We start from the raw sequence: 24,630 nt of genomic DNA, 5'->3' as shown, positions 1-24,630 counted from the left end.
CACTCTGACCTGGAAGATGCTGGGACCACACCCAACTCCTTTCTGCTACCGGATCTGCCCTTCGTGTTTCCTTTGCCTCTAACACTACACCTTCTTGCTCTTTCTCTGAACCCTTCCTTCTGAACCTCTGTTAACCTTTCATCTCAGTGTCCTGTTTATTTACTTCATAGCTTTCTTAAGCACTCCGTGATCATCTCTTAAATTTATCACACTGTGATCACCCCCAGCTAAATGTCAGTCTTCTGAGGACAGGTTTCACCATTGGATCTTCGGAGCCTAACAAGATGCTCCATTGAAATGTGTTGAATGGATTGCAGATAATTAAATTAGCTACAAGTAGAATTTAATTGCACTATTCATTTACATTACATGGTTAACTGTATGATTATATGTTCAGTGTCTCTCTCTCCCCAAGTGGAAGTTCCTTAAGGTTGTGAAGTGTGTGTGTGTGTGTGTGTATGTATGAGAGAGAAAGAGAGAGACAGAAAGAGAGAGAGAGAGAGATTGAACACACTCCTGTATCATGAAAGCAAATCTCCTAAGCAGCTCCTTAGCCAGGACTTTGCCAGTCTGTTACATTAAAGGATGCCTGTCTCTTCTCAGGGGTAGGTTCTAGAAAGCCCAAGGAATGAACACGCCTAAAAATGTTTGAGTCTAAGTGGATTCTTAAGGCAGCTGCTCAGTTTCCCGAGCTCTCCCATTGTCATCTTGACGTTATCAAAAAGAAAGCTTCCATCTGATCCTCACCAGGACCAGGGGTCTTTAACCCCGGCCAATCTAGCTGCCCCTGGCCTGGGGGTTAGTTGGGAGCAGCCCTCAGTCCTCGCCTGGAGAGGAAGGGGACGGTTACTGCGGGATCTGAAGCTGGAGCAGCATAGGAAACAAGGAGGCACAAAGGCCACTCCAAAAGTCAGTTTCCTGAACTAGAGAGCTGTCACACTTGATTTCTTTTCAAATTTGCTGTCATTTTGACATTTTTTGTTGCGGTTGTTCCCTAATTTTCACCAGGAGGTCCATGCCTGTCAGGTATGACTTTAAGTGGTGGCGATACATCAACAAGGGATTCGTGAAGAAAGTTGTGATTTGCTGGGCACATACTGCCCCTTATCATATTAATAGCAGGTTGTCTTTGTGTTGAAAGCCATTATTCCAACAGTTACACCTGGTTGTGCCCACAGTAGCACTTGGGACGTAGTTTCCCAGATTTTCAGAGGGGGACTTAATTTTAAGTCTGAGTAATCCTATCAGTAAGGTGTCCTTAATTTAAAAAATAATGGAAAAATTAAAGAAGCTTTAAAGTCACAGTAACATTTTATTAGAGTAGCTGTTTAACTTTTTCTATGAACAGTTGGCCCTTTTCTTAAATAGTGCATGGCACCCATATTTTTAACTTGCCTGGTGGTAATAAGGATTAAGAATCTATTAAAATGATTTGTTCCTGTAAAAAAATTTTTTTGAAATATTTTCCTATTCCCCCCCCCTCTTGATACCAAGTCAAAATAACAATTAAATTTAATATTTGGCTCAGTGGATAGAGCATGGGCCTGTGGACCAAAGGGTCCTGGGTTTGATTCTGGTCAAGGGCACATACCTTGGTTGCAGGCTCCTCCCTGGCCCAGGACCTGGTCAGGACATGTGCAGGAGGCAACCAATTGATGTGTTTCTCTCACATCAATGTTTCTCTCTGTCTCTCTGTCTTTCCCTCTCTCTTCCACTCTCCCTAAAAAAAAAATAATAATAAAAATAAAAAGGAAAAATATCCTCGGGTGAGAATTAACAAAAAATTTAATATCAAATATTAGTTATGGTGTAAAATTGTAAGTAAAGCTTATCTTAGTTTCTTGTCGTTTTTCTGTATTTTTTATATATTTTGAGACATAAAATTCTGACTTAAGCCTTGTGCGGGTTTTAAAAAAATCTTTCTGGTCTTTTAGCCTTAAAGGATTCACATTTCTTTGTTATAAAGGAAGGGAGGGAACTGACTTCCATACACTAATCTTGGAAAAGTCGTGAGACTTTATGAGGACTTCTAGTGGGATGAAGGAAATCAGATGTCACAGCCCGGTCGTTTATAACGCCTTTTTGTTTGAACACTCAGAGCTGTGTGGCTTGGATTGCCTCGTTCCAGTAGGACTTGTTACTGAACATGGTTGTTTATTTCTGCCAGGCGTCTGGATGCCAACCACATCACCTCAGTCCCTGAGAACAGCTTCGAGGGGCTCGCTCAGCTCCGACACCTGTGGCTGGATGACAACAGTCTGACGGAGGTGCCCGTGCACCCCCTCAGCAATCTGCCCACCCTGCAGGCGCTCACCTTGGCTCTCAACAAAATCTCCAGCATCCCCGACTTTGCGTTTACCAACTTGTCGAGCCTGGTGGTCCTGTAAGTATCCATCCCATTTAATACCATATAGTTATATTAATTTGGGAGCACAAAACAGGTTTCTTAGTATGAAAGTATCTTACTGATTATGCTCCTGAAGAGTGAGGGTTTGGGGGAGCTGTCTTTTAGATAAAATTAAAGTGATGGCTTTTAAAAATACAGAATAGGATAATTTTAAAAATTGATGTCTGGTAATAACTACTGAATTTCTCTAAAACATGTGACCATTTGTAACCATGAGAAGAAACTGGGTCATCAACAAACACTTGTACAGCTTTTACTTGTGTATCAGCAGTATATTCAATGTTAAAACAAGCAGGATTGTTTTGAGGTGCTCATACAAGAGTTTCATTGATTTGTTTGTTTGTTTGTTTATTATTCTCACCAGAGGGCATTTTTTTCCATTGATTTGATTTTTTGAGTGAAAGGGATGGGGAGAGACAGAGAGAGAAACATCACTGTGAGAAAGACACATCCATTGGTTGCCTCCTGCACACACCTGACCTGGGCCAGGGATCGAGCCCGAAACCAGGGTACGTGCCCTTGACCAGAATCAAACTCACAATCCTTTAGTTCGAGGGCCAATACTCTAAACACTGAACCGGCTACGGCGATATTTTATATTTTTACCAACTTGTCTATTCAAACAGTATGTGATTTTTGTGTGTTTCTAATCTTTGAAACTTGGATATAATAAAATGGCATTTCTTGTAAAACCTGGTACTGATTCTTGATGTAAGCTCACTTGCTTCCTTCCAAGTCATTTCTCCCACTTCCCCGAAGGAGAGCTCATTCAAGTTTCACTTCATATAATTAAAAGCTCATCAAAACTTTTGTTTTGATAAGGGTGCATATTAAGGGATCTTTAATGTGTGCACCCTTTTCCCACTAGAGATATTTTCCTTTTCATTGGTATTCTGTCCAGTGAATTTGAATCTGGAGTGTATATTGAGATAACTACCCAGTGCTATTTGTTTTCCATTGGCCGAGTGTTGAAATGTTTAGCTATACCACTTTTTTTATTATTTTTTATTAGTAATTGCATTTATTGGAGTGACCTTGGTTAATAAACTTCAGGTATACACTACCATAATATTGTATTTTGTGTTCACCGCCCAAAGTCCTTCCATCACTATTTATCCCCACTAGACCCTCTTCTACCTCCCCTCCCCCTTTCCCTCTGGTAATCACCATACTATTGTCTATCGTTTTTTTTGTGTGTTTTTTTTAAACCCCTTCATCATTTTGACCCAGCCCCACAACTCCCTTCCCCTCTAACAGCATCAGTCTGTAGCTATACCATTTCTTTCTTTTCTTGTTAATCCACACGCAAGGATTTTTTTTTTTCTACTGATTTTTAGAGAGAGTGGAAAGGAGGAGGAGAGACAGAGAGAGAAACATCATGGAGAGACACACATCGATTGATTGCCTCCTGTGCCCTTGACAGGAATTGAACCTGTGACCTTTCAGTCCTTGGGCTCCATCCAGGGCAGTGGTCACCAACCTTTTGGAGCTCATGGACCACCAGTGGTCTGTGGAGCACCGGTTGGCGAGCGCTGGCCTATGGCCATTTCTTTAAGCCATAAAAATTTAGACATATAAATCATTGTAATAGTTGCTATTGGGTGATATTAAAGTCATTTTGATGCTTTTTTCCATAGGCACCTTCATAACAATAAAATTAAAAGCCTGGGTCGACACTGTTTTGATGGACTAGAAAACCTGGAGACCTTGTAAGTTTCTTCATATTTTGGATGATCACATTATGATGTCAAAGGTACAATTTTGCATTTCATTGCAAAAAAAAAGGAAAAAATTAAAGGTCTTGTGTTCACTCATAATTAAGTTAATAGTTGGCTAAATTCTTGCCATCAAATAACACAGTTATGAATTCTAATATAAGTTTATAGTTTAAAATGGCACAAAAGTTTGAACTTGATATTTCTTGCAAAAGTACATGTTAAAAGCAGCTCAATCTGTCACACTGGTTTTGTTAAAATGTGTGGTAGATAATTATGGAATTTTGAGCCTTATCAAATTAATTCCAGGAGAAGTTTTTTGTTTGTTTGTTTTTTCCTTGAACACAGTTGCCTGGCTGGTTAATGGTTAACAATGGGATTGAATATTATCTCAGATTTCATATGCTAAGTGACAAAGTTTTCCAGTTCTTAGGGTACATTTGTTGTTGTTTCTGCTAGTTAAAGTTTTGGGGAGTTTCAAATGTATATTGCAACACTGAGCAAAAGACATTGTGCAGATGTGTGTAATTGAGAGTAGAATCTTGATTTTTGTTATTTTACTTCATATTAGTTGCCTTTATTTGGAGAGTGATAATATTTGCCATTGTGGTGCACTGAATGATTCAGAGTACAGCCCAAGTACATGGGTCAGTAACATCTGATTGGAATGCTTAGGGTTTTGTAATCCTTTGTTTCACTTAGTTCTCTCGTCAACTCTCAGTTAATGAGAAGACCTTTAAGATTCTGTTAACCCACTTTCCTGTCTGAACAACTAAAGGATGGTGAGCGTCAATGGTTATTTGAAAGTTGAAGTTCTTGATAGTTCCAAACTCAGTTCTCCTTTTCTCTGTAAATACCAGTGTAACAGGAGACTGAATGTACACTGCACCATGCATACTATTCCAGTTATATTAAAATTGAATCTCTTCTTCCCAAGTTAAATTTTTATTTGTAACTTTTCTTTCTATGTAGAAAAGGAAAACAAAATAGGTCTCTAAGAAGCTGGGCATTTGATTTTGTTTTACTCTCTTCTGAAATTTACATGCTAATCATATGCCACCATGCTCTTAGGTGAAACGAATTGAAATGTAAACATACTCAGAATGAACAGTTTAGTACAGATCCCTGTGACATTTTTTTCTCTCAATGAATGTGACGTTTTCAACAATTTGTAACCTACTAGAGGGCAATAGTTATGTGAACTCATCCTGGTTCTTCTCCTTCTTCCTACTTATCATGGGAATGCTTAGGGTTTTGCTGATGGTAGGGCTGAGGTCAGCTGCCTCAAACCAGAATTTCTGGAAGCCACTCTAACCCCCAAATGGAAATCTCAGTTGCAGGCTATTGTCACTTAGAAATGGATAATTTAATAAATTCTCTTTTATGGTGACTCAGATGATTTGTTTGTTGAATGTACCAGTAATGTGTGAGTCTGAGAATTCTTTGAACTTTTAAAATTGATTTATAAACATCCTAGAAGAATTATGATTCTATTTTCTTTTCAGTACTCTAAGAAAAGGTGTAAATTCAATTAAGCTCCTACTGGGGTTTGAATGGCAATATGGTTGGTAAAGAAAGATTAGAGGAAGTAATATTTTTAAAAAATTCATTTGTACCAAAATGCCTTTTAAATTATGACCATTCTTCAATATTCTTACATATTTTCCCCATTTTCCCCCTAGGGACTTGAATTATAACAACTTGGGGGAATTTCCCCAGGCTATTAAAGCCCTTCCTAGCCTAAAAGAACTGTGAGTATTGCTTTGCTGTCTTTTTGCCTTAATATCCTCAGAACTCATCATGTAATGTTTCAACAATGAGATTTTTAGGACACATTTGCTACATTACATACACCGTAAAACACATACACACAAACACGCATGACCATACACGCTGGAATATGTCAGCTGGCATGGATAGTTCTGACTATAGATTACCCGACAGAGCTAGATTCCGGGGAAAGAAAAGCTGTAATGTACGGTCTCTGCCTTGTAGGCGCTTGTCATCTTAGTGTCATTGGGGAGGCTACCACACAAGACAGACAGACAGCAGTTTCTAGGTAGTAATAAGTGCTTCATGGATCGGATAAAGAAATCATTCTAGAAAAAGACTTCACTGAGACTTGAGGTTATTGGAAAAGGCATCACTAAAGAGGAGAAATTGGACTGGGCTCGAAAGAATGGAAATCTATATATATAGAAGGCTAAGTGTCCATCTGTCCAACCCATAGCTATGATGTGCACTGACTACCAGGGGGCAGACGTTTAACGCAGAAGCTGCCATGACGTGCACTGGCCATTTAAAAAAACTGGCACCACGACAAACCAACACTCGGCTTCCCCCAAGTGGGACACAGGCCCTGCCACCACCCCAGAGCGACACCCCACCAAATTGCAGCCAATGCTGCCAAGACCCCATGGCGCAAAATGCGGCCCAGAGCAGCATAGCCCATACTGGTCCCTGTGGGCACCAGGTAATGACATCACATAGCAACGCCCGGCTTCCTCTTCTGAACCACGACTAGCCTCTTTGCAGTTTCTTCAGCCCAGGAACCCATCTTGCTTTATAGCCAGGTGGAAACATTTTACACTTTAACCAAATGTCTGTGAAGCATTTTCCCGGGCCTCATCTCGTTTGATCCTCAAAGAAGTCCTGGAATAGGTAGATAGGAGACTCGGTAGAATCCTATTTTCTTTTCATTAGCTGGAAAACAGAGATTTAGAAAGTTTAGAAACGACCCGACTGAAAAGAATAAAGAAATGGTGGAACTTGAAATTGACTTCAGGTTTTTTTTCACTGCGCAGAATATAGTCAAACACTGCTACAGTTAAATATTTTACCCTTTGTTTTCCCTACATGATCTATAATAATAATCTGCTTCGTGTTGATATTTACTGCTGTGTTGTGGACAATTACCTGAAAGAGAAGTTGGGGTGCTTCACTGGGCTGGAAAAAGTTCAGCTAATGCAGAAAGCAGGTCTAATTAAGCAAGTTTATTCTCTATATATAAAAGGCTAAGTTGACTCGCGCATGCGCGATACATATAAAGCTCTCGCTGGCACCAATCCCACGGGGTGTGTTTTGATCTGTCATTGTTGATCATAAATTTGGTTGACATTTCTATTATAGAGAAAGGGTAAATAGTGATATTAAAATATTTCTCCTAATTAATTTCTTTTCAATGTGCATGAATCCTTGCACCAGGACACTAGTATTTAAATAAAGAAAGGGACAGGGGAGCATTTTAGAAGTTGGATTTGTCAAGGGCAGTGATAGGAATGTATATGGCATAACAGGGACTGTACGTCATGAGCCAATAGCTAAAGCTGTACGATGAATTGCTTAAAGACTAAATGCAGGATATAGTGAGAGATTTGGGGGTCAGACATGTTATGATTCCTGTGGTCTAAAGTTCTTTGATGATGAAGGTACAGCTAAGTGTAGATGAAGTCTCTGATTAATAGTAGGCTAAGCAGGGATTTAAAAAGAACTATTGGGAAAAATATGAGATAGACTTAAAAATTCAGTTTTCCCACAGTTCTGAAGTTTTTATGTAGTTGTTATCAGTTATATGCTATATAATACAGGAATAGATACTTGGGTTTTAACTTTATTTCACAAGGGCATATGCATCTCAAAATATTTTCTCCTCTATCTTTTTAGGTTATTTCATAGTAATTCTATTTCTGTGATCCCTGATGGAGCATTTGATGGTAATCCACTCTTAAGAACTATGTAAGTAGTTTTGAAAGTTTCTTCTAATGTATAATCATGTACAGCTATCTCTATATGATGGTAAAAATCATCTGACTTAAGAATGAAAAGCCAGACTTTCAGATATATGAATTTTATGAACATAGATTTAGTTTGGGAGTGTTTGTGAACATATGAAAAGTTTGATTTTTTTTCTTTTTTGCTGTTTTTATAGACATTTGTATGATAATCCTCTATCTTTCGTGGGGAACTCAGCATTTCACAATTTATCTGATCTGCATTCCTTGTAAGTATTATATAAGGTATAAAACACACCTGAATGCTTATACAGTTGCCTTAATGGAAAACTAGACTTTATTACCGTACCTTCAGAAAACAAACTCTTTTGGTGTCTTTTCCTTGGCCAGAAGTCCAAAGGATAATTCTGAAAATTTCTGATAGTTTTAATTTATGTGAACATTTGGCCAAATTTCCACACTTTCAGGTACATCCAAGAGATGAGAGCAATTTTATCTTTTAGGTCTTGTAGTGCTATCATCTTAAACTGTTTAAAAAAGAAAATGCAAATGTTGTCTATGCGAATTTTTTATTTAAAACTACTTCTTCTCTCCCAATTTCTTAAAGAGTCATTCGTGGCGCCAGCATGGTGCAGCAGTTCCCCAATCTGACCGGGACTGTCCACCTGGAGAGTCTGTAAGTACGGCCCTTGGAAGACGAGTTGCATAAAGAGAGCATGCTGGCCTGCTAGTTATGTGCCAGTGCTTTTTGGTGATGACGAAGACTTTATGTTGATTCCTGCAATCTCCCTTTGTGAATAGCATGGAAGTGGATATTGAGTTTGGGCTCAGGCGGCCCAGGTAGAGTATTGCCTGGTGTGTGGAGATACAATAGATGCAAAGGGCACTGGAAATATAAGGCAGTAAGCAAGTGCCAGATCAGAAGCAGCGCTTCAGGGATTCACAAGTGGAGCTATCAATGCAGACTATCAGAGAAGGCTTCCTGGAGGAGTTGAAATGTTTCAAAATGAAATACTGGCAGGTTTCCCAGAGCGGGGTTTTTACTTAGAAAGAAGGATTTAGGTAAAAGATGGTGTACAGAAGGTCACATATAGCTAGAATTGAATGGGGCGTGATACAGAGAAATTTGGAAAATTGCTTGGGTCACAAATATGAAATGGCAAGCCTTGAACACTGAACGTTTGGTTTTGGCAAAGCTTCCCGATGGACAGTCTGTAAATGGGTTACACGTGCAGCCAAGGTCTTGATGACTTCGGCCCTCTAGGCAGCCAGGTGGAGCCTGAGGTGGCCAGGATCTCCAGCCACATGGAGCCTTACCACATTATGCCACACAAATGTTTTGATTTTCATGTGTTCCAAGATGTAAGAAAAAGAAGTTGGGAAGCTCTGAACTAAGCAGTTTAAACTTGACTCATAAGGTCATTGGAGGTGTTGAGGATAATGGAGCAGGTGGTGTGAGGAGGAGAAGAAAGACTAGAGATAGGAAGAGTGGTGAGGAGGCCATGAGAATGAACCACTTGGCTAAGTGAGCACATTGAACCACGGCAGTTCTTCCCTGTGGCCTGAGATGACCCCACCCCTTTCTGCACCATCCCATCTTCCATCTGTATTGTAGCAGTAAAAATGGAGGTAGAAGGTCAGATGCTGGAGACACTATACTAGTGGAGGAAGAAAGAACAAGAATTGGTGATTGACTGAAAAGGGGAACAGAAAGGGAGGGGAGTAAGAGAAAATGTGATACTGCTGAGTCAGGTTGACTGAAAGAAAAGGCAGAAACAATGTTTGAGAGCAGGATGCCCCCAATGTTTTGAGTGTGAGTGGGAGATGGGGTGCGGGGGTGACAGAACTTGCAGGTGGTCATGGTCAGGCTGTGACGGTGGATTGCTGTTTTTCTGTTGGTCCATGTGAGAAATCAAGCTTGTTGTTTAGACAATATTACCTCTAGTGTCATGAGCTTCTCTGATTTTACTATGGACAATGATACTAGCGTGGAGGGTTAATTTGTCTTCCCACATGCCTAACTTTAGGGAGAATCAGGCCGTGGGATACATAGACTCTAGTCCATTTGCAAATAAGTGAGCATTTATTTTTCTACATGAGAATAGCATTTTCACCATCTCAACTTGAATCATTTCTTAGATGAGCCATTTTTTTCCCGCAGGACCTTGACAGGTACAAAGATAAGCAGTATATCCAATAATCTGTGCCAAGAACAAAAGATGCTTAGGACTTTGTAAGTTGGATTCTTCTTCCCTTCTCACACCTTTCTTTTATGTGTACTTCACACATGTTTTCTTTTTAATGAACTATTTTCGTTAGGTGATTTTAAAGTATAATTATTTCTTATTTCCTTCATGGAAATGAGCGATCATTTTAATAGCCCAGAGTAGGTAATGTGCATTTGAATTTAGTTTTAGGGATATATATATATATATATATATATATATATATATATAACATTCATCTTGTGACTTTAAACAAACTAAAACCAAGCTAGGTTCTTTCTTGATTTTTTTTTCTTGTCCTGACTCCTTATTTTTATTTGTTTCCCTAGAAGGGTCAGCTCTCCGTATCCTGCTCTGTCATCCGTAGCCTAAGCACAGCCCAAATCTGTCTTAGATCAGGAACCAACTGAGCATGGAGCTTTCCAAAAACTTTAAACTGATGTAGGAATTAAAAGATGTGAAAATGTCACAAGAACAAATAATTAAGTTACTAAGTTGTTAATAAGTATTCAGTGGAGAGAGATAGTAACAAAATAAGTGACTGATTGAATAAGCAGGTAATTAAATGGTGTCATGGAGTATCAAGCCTGACAATTACCACTAAGAAAAAACTTCAGTGGGATTAACTGAGAGTCATGTAGTCCCAATACTTGATTTAATATGTTTTTAAAAATATGACTACCACTCTTCTTATAGCTTTTTAATGAAATAACATAGAAATTATTTATGGTGTAAACAATATTGTAAAATAGAATTTAAAAACCCATAACTCTAGGACTTAAGCATAATTTTTATATATTCCATATTTTTATATTTAATTTTGTTTATTTTACTTAACATTTTAAAATATATTTTATATTGTCTGTATTCAACATTATGTACTTGAAGTTTGCAAATCTTAAACCTGTTTTATCACTAGGTGTTCTAGAAGCTTTCAAGTCTTAGAAAAAATATAGTTGCTTTTCTTGTTATCTCTTTATTAGAGATATTAGCACTGCTTTCAATGCTTCTGAGTATAGCTCTTTTAATACAGTTTTCTGATAACATTAATTTTTCATTTCCATTGTTTTAAGGGACTTGTCCTACAACAATATAAAAGACCTCCCAAGCTTTAATGGTTGCCATGCTCTGGAAGAAATGTAAGTTGTTCTTTGACTTACTCTTCTTGCTGTGTGGTATATTGTTAATTCATTGAGCATTTCCTATTTTAAATAAAAGGCTTTAATATTAAGAAATTAGGTATTCATATAATCAGGTGTTCTTATGAATAAATGTCCCATTGTACCAGGTATGTTCATGCAACCAATAGTCTTTAGACATCTGTGTATCAGGAATTCTGTGAGACACTATGGGGAGAGGGTGGTATATACAAAAACACAAAAACTTGTCCTGGCTGTTGAGGGAAACCAGACATGGGTATCTACTGTGTACCTATATAGGACATCTCTGATGGAAGCTGATGGGGAGGTGGGGAGAGGGAGGCATTAATTCTCCCATTTTTGATCCCCTCCTTCCTCTATGGTACTCGGTGTGGTTGTGTTGTCTTGGATCCTCTCTCACTGTGTTGTCTTCCTGCTCCGCTCCTGAGCAGGGTTGATAAGGAATTTAGGTAATTACATATACCGCCCCCCCCCCATGTAATTTGGGATGAAATACCAATTAGTCTAACCATTTCAAGTTATAGATAAGTTTCCTTGACTTTCAACAAGATCAATGTTACTTATGAATGAGTAAAGTTAGAAAAAGTTTAAGAAATATTATTTTTCAAATAGAAAATAATTTTTTCTATTTTTTCTTTTCTTCTTCCTCTTCTTTTTCTGCCCCCTCCTTCCCTTTTCCTCCTCCTTCTTCCCCCTTTTCTCCTCTCCTTCCCGCACTCTCTCTTACCTCCTTCCTCCCCCCCACCTTCTTGCCTTCCTTCTTCTTCTAGTTCTTTGCAACGTAATCAGATCCGCCAAATCAGAGAAGGCACTTTTCAAGGCCTCATATCCCTAAGGATACTGTAAGTTTCTCTATGATTATTGGAGATGAGTACATTTTCTGTCAAGCTATAAATTAAACATATCAGCACAATTCCCATTTTGATAGATATACTTAAAGATCTGATTTATTATGTGTAAATACTGTTCTTTGAACTTTACTGCATGGTACTTTACTATAAATAATGTATTTTTAGCATGTTTTACCTTAGCTCATCTCTGATATTGTACATTGATTTAAAAAGTAGAATGTGTACAACCTGAGAGATGCACTTTGCTTTCAAGTCATAATGAGTTTATCTATTCATTAGGCCAGGGTTGGCAAACTGTAATTGTGGGCCAGATCCAGCCTGCCTCTGGTTTTTGTAAATTAGGTTTTGTTGGCACATAGCCTTGCCCCTTTTGTTTTAAGTATTGTCTGAAGCTCATTTCACCATCCTGTGGCAGAGTTCAACACTTTCAGGACAGACCATAGGACCCCCAGAGGTGAAAAATATTTGCTTTCTGGCCTTCAACTGGAAAAGTTTATTGACCCCTGCACTGGTGTCTCTATCATGACAAAGGTGGCTAATATGCAGCAGAAGCATGCATTTATAAAATGGATGTGTATTTTAGCGTATATGTGTGCCAATGACTCTATGAAGCACTTGAGAATAGAGAGGTGACTGAGACAACCCTGGCCATTGCCTTCCTGGAGCTTCAGTGCGGGACACACACATCACTGAATTAGTGAACATTTTTTAAAGTGCAGAATACATTCAAAAAATTGATGGTGAACTTATGTATATCGAATCCTGCTTTTCAGCAGACCCCCATTTAGAAATGAGAAATGCATTCTACTCGAAAACATTGCATTGGTGGTGGGGTCGCCGGACCTGTCCTTGTCGCCGGCAGGCTTGTTGTGGGTCTGGGCCTCAGGAGGAAGGGGACTGGCTTCTCGCTGCCATCACTTCTGGAGCCCTGATAAGCGACAACAATGAGAAGCTGGCCTTTTTATGATTTGAAACCCAGTTTGTTGAGTTTTCCTGTTATCTAGGAGACGTGTCATGGAATGCATTTATCCAATCTCTGAATTTCCAGTCAGGCTCAGTTTAAGTGTGGTTGGAGATTATTTCTCTGTTTTATTATTTCTGTAATAGCAGAATTCCTCAGGGTGTGTTCCTCAATACAGTATGGTTCTGCTGTTGATACGATGTTTATTTCCTGCTTGAAGGGGGGAAAAAAGATATCTGAAGCCCTTCTGGAATGCTCTTGTTTGCATATTGATTATTTGTCTTCTCTCGGAGCCTTATCACTAACCTTTGAGAAGGCAAATAATAGGAAACCTGCTTTTATTTTCAGCTTTGTCAGGAGCTGAGCTTTTTCTCACCTAGTTAATGGTACCAAAGGTTATATCACATCATTTATATTTTTGGACTGGCACCAGAACGATAAGGGGGAGAAAATTCACAACCGTTTTGAAACAGATGCCCAGTGGAATTACGGCTCCATGGGAACGCATTCCAAGACATGGGTTTTTGTGAAGGAGAGGCATTCGACACCCAAATGAAAGTGTTGTTGGACAATATTAAAGGTTTTTGTTATTGGGGATATTGTGACTGCCTCAGATTCTAAAGTGTAGTCAGAGTAACGGCAATTTGAGTTCATTTGAAAATATTAACACATTATTCTTATAATTGCAGAGATCTGAGTAGAAACCTGATCCATGAAATTCACGACAGAGCTTTTGCCAAGCTTGGGTCAATAACTAACCTGTAAGTTGACGACTTTATGCAATAACATCAGGAAAGTCATGAATAGTCTACAGAAACTTGTGTTTGTTTATTGACCTGAATATGTTTCTCTTTAATTGTTTCCTTGTATAAAGGCTAACTGCATGGATATAGTACGAGCTTTTATTATGGCGAGATGCATGCTAGATTTCATCATTTAACACAATTCACCTTCTTTCTGGAACTCTAATGTCTATGATGTTAACACATATAGATGTTTCTATGTGATTTGCATCTTGGGAGTTATGCATCTTGGGAGTTAATTTGAGGTCTTGTTCACATTTTAGAGATGTAAGTTTCAATGAATTAACATCATTTCCTACGGAAGGCCTGAATGGGCTAAATCAACTGAAACTTGTGGGCAACTTCCAACTGAAAGAAGCTTTGGCAGCAAAAGATTTTGTTAATCTCAGGTGTGTTTTTGCTTATTTTTTTCTTTTTTGTTGATGGTAGGGTAGGCCCCTAAATGATAGAGTGTGCTAGCTTTTTTTTTTTTTTTTTAATTTAGTGGGGATTTTTTTTTTGCTGCGGTTCCCAGATTTTCTTGGAGGCTATAATTTAAGAGTATTTTCTACCCCAATCCTCACAGATTTGGTGTAAAATAGAACTTGAGCATCATTCCATAGTTTTTAAGAATATGAATTGGAGTCCTTGATGCTGTCAAGGAGATAACAGAGCTATAATGGATTTGACATTAGCAACAAGATGACAGAAACCACATAAGTGGGAGCCTACAGAAAATTGATACAATGCTATTAACACTTTATGGAGACAAAGTATTAGAATGGAGACTTCATTAGATATAATAGAGGGCTTGGGGATATTATTTTGGGAGAGGAGAATAAATATTTTCACTATACTTACAAAGTAAATTCATTTAATGGTAGAAATTCACAGATGACTTGAGACATTAATTTTAAATGAGACTACCAGTTTCATATGATACATTGGGTGTGGTTAGTTCATTTATAAAAGGAGTGTTACTGTAAAATTTTAAACATGGTTTGGTTTAAATCCAGTTTGTAAAAGCATATCTTATGTAAATGAGAAGCTCATGCTGTCACCTGATCCCAGAGCTCTTTTCACAGATGAGGAAACTGAGGCCTGGAAAGGATACTGAACGGCTTAAAGCCAGTGACAGCGAGGTCTTTCTCACTCCTAGGCTGGGGGTGACTCCTAGGCTGGGGCTTTCAGTGACTAAAATACTTTTTACAAAACAAGCATGTCTGTGAAGTTGCTGTTCAATGCAGATTTTACAATTATTTTCCAGGTCATTATCTGTACCCTATGCTTATCAGTGCTGTGCATTTTGGGGTTGCGACTCTTACACCCATTCAAACACAGAAGATAAGAGCCTCCAAGAACACAGTGTGGCCAAGGATAAAGGCAAGTGCATGTACTTAGTAAAGTAGAACACACTTGATGGCATTGATCAAAGTCTCTGTTATTGTACTCAGTTTGTGAAGGATCGGTAGGAAATCTGAGAAAAATGGCATTGACTGTGTTCCTGGCATCTTTAATATGTTTTCAAGCCTCATAACAAGTTGAACTTACATCATGTAAGAGAGACTGATTCTTTTGAATCACATAAAGCTTGAATTCAACACAACCGATGTTTTATCCTCAGGTCCCGCTGATGCATCAGGGGTCACCAGCAGTGCTGAAAATGAAGAGCACAGTCAAATAATTATCCACTGCACGCCTTCAACAGGTATGCCCGACTGAGTGTGCTGCAGGTTCTTGCTTTAAATGGACATTAGGCAACTGTACCTGAAACTTCTGGGGATAATTGTGATTTCGGGAATGGGGGTGGGAGTAGATGACCTCATCAAGCCTGTGACTCAGTGTGTGGTCTGTGCACCAGGAGCTTAGGCATCTCTTGCAGAACCTCCAGTCCAGACCCACTGAATCTGAATCTCTGCGTCAACAAGCTTCCAAAAGGAGGGTTATGAACATTAAATATTGAGAGGCACTTTTTTTTAAATTTAATTTTTATTTTATTTTACTTTTTCCTCAATGCTTCTTCAATACTAGGACTAGTTCCATAAGGTACTTAGCTGGTCTGTAAGGATTTTAGTGCTTTTTGTTTTTTTAAATACATTTTTATTGATTTCAGAGAGGAAGGGAGAAGGAGGGATAGAAACATCAATGATGAGAGAGTATCATTGATCGGCTGCCTCCTGTACGCCCCCTGTTGGGGATAAAGCCTGTAACCCGAGTGTGTGCCCTTGACCAGAATCGAACCCACACCTTCCAATCCACAGTCCAACGCTCTATCCACTGAGTCAAACCAGTTAGGGCTTTTTTTGTTTTGTTTTGTTTTAAATGCAACCTTTCCTTTTAATTGTCTTTTATGTCATTGAACTTAGTAGACTTGGGAAAGTTAATAAACTGACCATTGTGACTGTGATGTCATATTCTGCCTGTCAGAGAAGATGGATTTAGAATTTTACTGTAAAAGAAAAAAAGGAATTGGCTAAGTTGCATGCTGTGAAGTAGCTCCCTTTCTTAGCATATTGACCACAGGTTGATCTGGACATTAATTTCATGACTCAGAATCACATGACATGATTCTCTAATTACTACTGAATTGTGAGTCTTTTGGAGTGCTGCACATGTATCTTTTAATACTTAGCATAGAGAGTAAGTATAAATAATAAGAATACTTGTGTAGAGAATAAGCTTCAAGTGGCCAGATGAATGAATGAGATTGGCAAGAATCATTTATGTTTATGCAATTTGTCTAATTTCTGTATTGTTGGAAGTTGAAGGGTGCAGCTCCCTCACATCCCCCTGGTGTTCTTGTGTTGGAGAATGTACATCAGGAACTGAAAACCCAATGAGAAGAGACCAGCTTCATTAAGGGGAGACAAAACCTGATCATACTGAGGTTCCATTTCCTCCATCCACGCTGAATTAATTAATTAATTAATTAATTAAAATATATTTTATTGATTTTTTACAGAGAGGAAGGGAGAGGGATAGAGAGTTAAAAACATCGATGGGAGAGAAACATTGATCACCTGCCTCCTGTACACTCCCTACTGGGTATGTGCCCACAACCAAGGTACATGCCCTTGACTGGAATCAAACCTGGGACGACCCTTGAGTCCACAGGCCGATGCTCTATCCACTGAGCCAAACCGGTTAGGGCCATCCACACTGAATTTAAACATTGGGGTCAACCAGGAGGACGTGAGGTCTGAGCTCACCTCCCCTGGCTGCAGTAGGGATGGACTGCAGGCTGGTCTCCCCGACTCAGTTGTAGTAACAGGGATACCTGTGTGCTCACTCAGAAGCCTAAGTAGAGGAGAGCAGGAACCTTCTGTTAGAACTGGAGGAGGCCACAGGTTTCCTGGAACAGAGACTGGTGGGGTCTGCTTCCCCGGGCTTTTGAGGGAACTGAACTCCACCCACTAGTCAAACACTTGTCAAAGTGAGCCCGTTCTCCCAGGTCAGCTGAGCCATTCCTCCCCGAAGAAGGGTGGCTTCAGATACACAGATGAAAGTGAAAGCTTCCTGTTAACACCTCCCTGAGGGGGAAATTTTAAAAATTAATTAAATAGAAACAAGTTTTTAAACGTTTCTTGTGCTATTTGGAAGTCAGAATTAAATGGTGTAGACCTGGTTGGTTAGATTTGTGACTATCTCAGTGATTAAAATGCTTTATAGCATGTATTAAACTTAATGACAGTTCAGGAAGGTAAGTCAGAACAAGTCTTTTAGGCAATTGTAGTACATCGTTTTCTTATGCTTTGTAGACAAAACTTTTCTTTACTTATTTTTAAATAAAACAATTGTCATTTGTGGCATAACCAGCATGTCAAAGTCAGTTACTGGAATGTACCGTTTAGCTACTATATTAGTTCTTACAATCCTACTTTAAGTTACACAGGATTTTATTGGATGTAGCTTTATATGAATACTTAACATCACCATGTTTTAGTCCTCCCTGCACTATCTTAACCCAATAACCTTTGTGCAGGTTAATCGAACACTATGAAATCTCAGTTTCTTTGGATGAAAAATGGGGATAATTATACCCATGTTAATCTGCCTCATCAGATTGCCTTTGAAAGCCATAAAAAGTCTATAAAATATATGTATACATACATACATGATTATTATTAAGTATACTAGGACTAGGAAGGAAGAAGAAAAGAACCTAATATTACTGAAGTCGAACTGTATACCAGTAGCCTGTTTAGGTACCTGTGTATGTAATATTAAGTTCCACAGCTTTATGAAATGGGTATTATTATCCACAAGTGAGAAAATGAAATTTACAGATTTAAGTTGCTTCCTCAAGAAAAAGAGTAGCAAGTTATGGATCCTAACTTTATTATCTTTCCCAAGTCTACTAGTTTATCCAATTCCAAACTCTTAGTATATCAGGTACCTTACATATGCTAGACACGGTGCTATGCATATTAACTTAGGTGTAAGAAAAAGTGAGATTTTTCGTTTAGATATCACTATATGAATTTACCAAATATTTAATAAAAAGTCATGTTTTTTTGTTTTGTTTTGTTTTTGAAAAGCACTGTTTATTAGTGGACTATAATCCCCAGGGCCTTTGCAATCAGTTATTGGTGAGTAAATGAGTGAATAAATCCTTGGAGGTCAGATCAGGCAAATCTTTTTCCCTGTATCCTAACTTTCCCCCAAATCAGATCTTAAACTAATTTCAGCCTAAAGCCTGAGACTGGAGAGAGAAGTCACTACTCTATCCCCACCCTTACCCTGTGCTCAGGACCTCAGAAAATAAAGGAATGAAACTAGGAAAGGAAACTTGCCTTATTTCTCTTTCTGAACCCTCAGTTAGGAACCCTGGAATTGTCCTGACTGTAGCAGCCCATGTCACTGAGAGTGTAGAATAAAAGTAGTTATTTTTAAATAGTCTAGTGCAGTGACTAAAATATCTGAAATAGTGATCTTTTCAATTTGGTTCAATTCAGTTTGGTAGCAGATTTAATTATTCTAGAACTAGAGGCCTGGTGCACGAATTCGTGCACAGGTGGAGTCCCTAGGCCTGGCCAGTGATCAGGGCCAATCAGGGCCATCTTGCTGAGTCCCAATCGGGGTCTGCCAGCCCAGGGGGCGGGGGAGGGACCATGGGAGGTTGGCTGACCAGCCCTGATCGGGGCAGCTGGCCGGGGGGAGGGACCGTGGGAGGTTGGCCGGCCTGCCAGGTGGAAGGGACCAGCTGGGAGGAGGGACCGTGGGAGGTTGGATGGCTGGGGGACCCTGGAAGGTTGGCCAGCTGCGGGGAGGGACCGGGGTAGGTTGGCCAGCCGCAGGAGGTTGGCTATGAAAGCGCACTGACCAGCAGGGGGCAGCTCCTGCTTTGAGCATCTGCCCCCTGGTGGTCAGTGGGCGTCATAGCGACTGGTCGACAGGTTGTTCCAGTCGTTCTGGTCGTTCGGTTGTAACCATTACTTAGGCTTTTATATATATATATATATATATATATATATATATATATATATATATATATATATAATTTTTAGTGTCTTAAGCCTTATCATATGGAATATGCTGTTCCCTAAATTGTCTTTTTTCCCCCGTTTTTCATTTTAGGTGCTTTTAAGCCCTGTGAATATTTACTGGGAAGTTGGATGATCCGTCTTACCGTGTGGTTCATTTTCTTGGTTGCATTGTTTTTCAACCTGCTTGTCATTTTAACAACATTTGCACCCTGTACATCACTACCTTCCTCCAAATTGTTCATAGGCCTGATTTCTGTGTCGAACTTACTCATGGGAGCCTATACTGGCATCTTAACTTTTCTGGATGCTGTGTCCTGGGGCAGATTTGCTGAATTTGGCGTTTGGTGGGAGATTGGCAGTGGCTGCAAAATGGCTGGGTTTCTTGCCGTTTTCTCCTCAGAAAGTGCCATCTTTTTACTAATGTTAGCAGCTGTCGAACGAAGCTTATCTGCGAAAGAGGTCATGAAAAACAGGAAAAGCAATCATCTCAAACAGTTCCGGGTTGCTGCCCTTTTCGCTTTTGTGGGGGCTGGCGTGGCAGGCTGCTTTCCACTCTTCCATGGAGGAGAATACTCTGCATCCCCCCTGTGCTTGCCGTTTCCCACGGGAGAAGCACCATCTTTAGGGTTTACGGTGACCTTAGTGCTGTTAAACTCACTAGCGTTTTTGTTAATGGCCATCATCTACACCAAACTCTACTGCAACTTGGAAAAGGAGGACCTTTCCGAGGGCTCGCACTCTGGCATGATTAAGCATGTTGCTTGGCTAATCTTCACCAACTGCATCTTCTTCTGCCCCGTTGCATTTTTCTCCTTCGCGCCCTTGATCACCGCCGTCTCGGTCAGCCCTGAGATAATGAAGTCCGTCACGCTGATATTTTTCCCGTTGCCTGCTTGCCTGAACCCAGTCCTGTATGTTTTCTTCAACCCAAAGTTCAAAGAAGACTGGAAGTTGCTGAAGCGACATCTTACCAAGAAGAGTGGGTCGGTTTCCGTGTCCATCAGTAGCCAAGTGGGCTGTGTGGAGCAGGATTTCTACTACGACTGTGGCATGTACTCGCATTTGCAGGGCAACCTGGCTGTGTGTGACTGCTGCGAGTCCTTTCTCTTGACAAAGCCAGTGTCGTGCAAACACTTGATAAAGTCACACAGCTGTCCTGCACTGGCAGTGGGTTCGTGCCAAAGGCCAGACGGCTACTGGTCGGACTGTGGCACGCAGTCGGCCCATTCTGATTATGCAGATGAAGAAGATTCCTTTGTCTCGGACAGTTCTGACCAGGTGCAGGCCTGTGGACGGGCCTGCTTCTATCAGAGTCGAGGCTTCCCTTTGGTGCGCTATGCTTACAACCTACCGAGAGTGAAAGACTGAATCAGTGTGTTGGTGACTGTATCCCCCATCAGCCAAAACTGCAGTGTTTATAGAGTGGACCCTCGTCTGATCTTTCATCTGGGAAGCACCTCTGTGATCACTGCCTGGTGTCCCTTAGAAGGAGAAGGAGGTGGCAGACATCTTCAAAGAACAAGTGCCTAAATGATCCATTGGTGAAAAATCCAAGTGTCCAAGCGATGTGTGGTCTGTTTGGAACAACTCTGTACCTTGGAAAGGTTTTCTGTATATCCTAGCATTCTAACGTTAGGTTTATCTGAAATTTGCCTAAGCAGCAAAATTTTACCTGTTTCTGAATTAAGCACAAGATAAAGAACAGCTGTTAATATATTTTTAAGAATATTTTTAAAATGTGGTTTCACACAACTGAAGAAAGTCTTGCTAATTTTACCTAATGTTTGATCATTAATCTCAGGACAACGGACTTCAGGGCCAAAAAGGGGATCGTCTCCCAGGTAGGACTGTGAGAGTGAATGTAGGCTTAGGTTGTTGCATTTTCTGTTTCCATCTCTGACATAATAGAATCATACATTTTCTTGGAGTGATTTGTAAATCTTAAAAACCGAAGATGTTTTTAAAACAATATTAACAACTATTAGATTTTAAAAGAAAGCATGAACATTTGTTTTTAGTCGTTTTCCATTGCTTTGGCGCTATCAGTCATTTTTCCCCCGAGTGTTTTGTCATCACACTGCTATGAAAAATAAAGAGCTAATTGCTGTGTGGGTTTAGTAGATTTGGCTAAACTACTAACTAACATCGGAGTTTAATAGTATCTGAGGGATTTGATGGCTCTGGGTAATGTTCCCATTAATGAACACTTCCTAATATCATTGGCTTTACGGATGTTTTCCAGTTTTGTTGGTATGTTACCTACTTATATTTTGAATTATACAGAAAGAAAACTGTGGTAAGTAATTGCATTTAATTGGAAGAAATTGGGAGTAATTATGATACAAAGCACTTACATTTATTTCTTAGCTGCATTCTCCTGACGTTATGCTGTTTCATGGACGTTTCCATACATTTCCCCCTACAGTAATTTACAAAAAGCCTATGAAACAATAGTTCACAGCTTAGATACTGTGTTTTTGTGAAACAGGACACATATCATTAAAAAAGAAGAAGAAGAAGGGCTAAAAAAGAATAAAGCTTAGGCCCATGTCTTTAAAAATGAAAAATTTTACTTGATTCTCATCTATGGACTTTTGACATGTCACGATGTGGGGTCTTAAAGTTATAAATGTTCAATATGTTTTTTGGACAATACGCTAAATCAATAGCAAACCCACTGCCATACTAGTTTTTCAGGACATACTAAAAACATTAAGCTAGATTGCAGTTTAATAATTAAACTGTATATACTGTGCATATAATGAATTTTTATCTTATGTAAATTATTTTTAGAACACAAGTTGGGAAATGTGGCTTCTGTTCATTTCGTTTAATTAAAGCTACCTCCTAAACTATAGTGGCTGCCAGTAGCAAATTGTGGTTTATATACTTTTTTGCATTGTAAATAGTCTTGGTTGTACATTGTCCGTGTAATAAAAACAGAATCTTTGTATATCAAAATCATGTAATTTGTATAAAATGTGGGAGGGATTTATTTACAGTGTGTTGTAATTTTGTAAGGCCATCTATTCACAAGTTTTTAAAATTGCTGTCATGTTTGTATATTTACACATTGATAAATATTAAATCATAACTTGGTAAAAAATAGCCTAGCTAAAAGTTTTTTCCTTCAAAATTCAAGTTACTGAACACTTTCACTGCATTCATTTGAAAATAGAATTCATTTAAAAAGAGAATAGTAGGTAGGTATATAAAATATGTGGTAAATCATGCTATCCATATGGTCATAAATACAATATTATAAGCAGCATTTTGAATTATTGAGTTTCCAGAAAGCAATCTGCTTTGTCTTAATATATAATATTAATATATAATGAATTTGCTTAATGTTAAAGTAAGTAAAGTGAAATATTTAAATACTTTAAATAATAAGAAAACGTATTTGTTTTTAAGAAATAAGAGTGCTAGAAAAAATATTAGAGCTGTTTGCTGAAATTTAGAAGATTCTAAGTATGAGCCATACTCATGAAAAACAAATTGAAATTAAGAGAAATTTAAGAGAAAAGGTGAAATTTAAGAGAATACCATCAATTAGGTCTTTATTTAAAAGCAGATTATTAAAAACATGCATAATACCAGTTGTCCAATTTCTTAGAAATAACTCAATGTTCACAATCATCAAGCCCTCATGTGACAGATGAGAAAATACAGGGCTTCATAAATTTAAGTAAATACCTGAGTCACATAGCAAATTAGAACCCAAACCAGCACCCAGTTCCTCTTAATTTGAGACATAGGTTTTTGTGTGTATGTGTATGTTTTTAAACTTGTGTATAGGTTTGGAATTTCCATAACAGAAAGTAGAATAGTAGAATTATTCCTCCTCCCATCCCCTCATCCCTCACTCCTCACCTCCAGTACCCATCCATCACCCACCCAACTTAGGCAATTATCAACAGCACAAGGTAAATCTTGTTTCATTTTCATCCCATTCACTAACCCTTTCCAATCCCTTTGCCCTTAGATTATTTTGAAGCAAATCTAAGACATACTGTTTCATCTGGAAACATTTTACTATGTCTAGGGATACATTTTTTTCATTGTTTAAAGTATTACCTTTGTCTCCTTTTCCCCCCATCGACCCCTCCCCAGTCAATCCCATCCCCCAGGACATGCCCCCACCACCCCAGTGTCCATTGGTTATGCTTATATGCACACAAGTCCTTTGGTTGATCTCTTACCTCCCCCCTCCCCAATCTAGGGATACGTTTTTAAAAGTTGCGTAATACATTGCCACAGGGTTAAATGGTAATGACATTGTTTTTATGCCAAAGAGAGATTTTTAGGCACAAGTAACTGCACTTACAGGTTACAAAGCCAGCAAAAACAATCTTAACTATACCAGGAAAGTGAAAATAAATGAGCAGTAAGAAGCAAAGATACTAAGTCAATACCGTAAAACATAAGAGGAGAGGCCCTCTTTTGAGCTTATTTATACATTTATATATAATTCTCCCAAACTTGATTATGGCTTCTGAGTCGCAGTAATGAAAAGGCACTGTGAGAGAAGAGACCACAGGCCTCGATTATGTTCAAGCACCAGCACCATGCAGCTCTTTGCCTCATCGCTCCAGTGTTGTGACAGCATAATGTCATAGCTGGTCATTATGATGATTCTGAGGCATTAAGAAAAGGGCATAATTTGTTAAGTAAAAACATTTTAGGGAGGCACAGAAGTATATGGCTTTTTATATCACCATACCAAGAGGTTAAAGTGGACAAACCTTGTAGTTTAAGTGATGTAATTTACCATCTACCATGTTCTCTGTCATGTCCTATGCTAGAAGCTTTGAGGATTAATGAGATAATGTGACTAGGAGGCAGGTTATTTCCCTGTTTTACAGAGAAGTAAGGACATGGAAAGGCCAAACAGCCTGTTTAAGGAAACCTGAAATCTAGTAAGAGGAAACCACTGATTCAAACCCAGGTCCCTTTCTTACTATAACGTGTGTGTGCTTTTTCTTCTATGCTTCAGTTATGTCAGATGATGACTTTTGCTAATAGCTTTTCACATTTACCTCCTTCTGAAGCCCTAAGTTATTCTGGGGCTCTCTGATGCTCTCGTTGATTCTAGAGATGTTCTCATAAAAGGTTTTAAACAAATATGCTGATATTGACTAATTGGGGTAGAGAATGAAAACTCCATTAACCAAGTTTTATTCCTTGATTAGTTTCATTACTCATTTAAATTGCTGCTATTTTCTTCCATTTGTATTGTTTTTACTGAATAGGCAAAATTAGCACTCATTTAAACTGTTTAACATGTCATATTTTTATTAATTATAGCTCTG

General features: G+C 38.9%; 1 protein-coding gene across 1 annotated transcript in view; it reads left to right on the top strand.

Moving 5' to 3' along the window:
* LGR4 (leucine rich repeat containing G protein-coupled receptor 4) overlaps nucleotides 1-21,427 on the top strand; it is a 98,622-nt gene extending 77,195 nt beyond the window's left edge. Inside the window, exons 5-18 of the mRNA XM_080642517.1 lie at nucleotides 2,168-2,383; nucleotides 4,045-4,116; nucleotides 5,805-5,873; nucleotides 7,786-7,857; nucleotides 8,051-8,122; nucleotides 8,461-8,529; nucleotides 10,015-10,086; nucleotides 11,152-11,217; nucleotides 12,009-12,080; nucleotides 13,740-13,811; nucleotides 14,117-14,242; nucleotides 15,100-15,215; nucleotides 15,457-15,540; nucleotides 19,410-21,427. Coding sequence (XP_080498643.1) covers nucleotides 2,168-2,383; nucleotides 4,045-4,116; nucleotides 5,805-5,873; nucleotides 7,786-7,857; nucleotides 8,051-8,122; nucleotides 8,461-8,529; nucleotides 10,015-10,086; nucleotides 11,152-11,217; nucleotides 12,009-12,080; nucleotides 13,740-13,811; nucleotides 14,117-14,242; nucleotides 15,100-15,215; nucleotides 15,457-15,540; nucleotides 19,410-20,686 — 2,455 coding nt within the window. The 3' untranslated portion in view covers nucleotides 20,687-21,427. The remainder of the gene's footprint in view (nucleotides 1-2,167; nucleotides 2,384-4,044; nucleotides 4,117-5,804; nucleotides 5,874-7,785; nucleotides 7,858-8,050; nucleotides 8,123-8,460; nucleotides 8,530-10,014; nucleotides 10,087-11,151; nucleotides 11,218-12,008; nucleotides 12,081-13,739; nucleotides 13,812-14,116; nucleotides 14,243-15,099; nucleotides 15,216-15,456; nucleotides 15,541-19,409) is intronic.
* The last annotated feature ends 3,203 nt before the right edge of the window (nucleotides 21,428-24,630 follow it).

Source organism: Plecotus auritus (assembly GCF_963455305.1).
Source record: "Plecotus auritus genome assembly, chromosome: 9".
NCBI classification, from domain to species: domain Eukaryota; kingdom Metazoa; phylum Chordata; class Mammalia; order Chiroptera; family Vespertilionidae; genus Plecotus; species Plecotus auritus.
The sequence above is the reverse complement of the archived record's forward strand: the minus strand, read 5'-3'. Positions and strand labels throughout refer to the sequence as shown.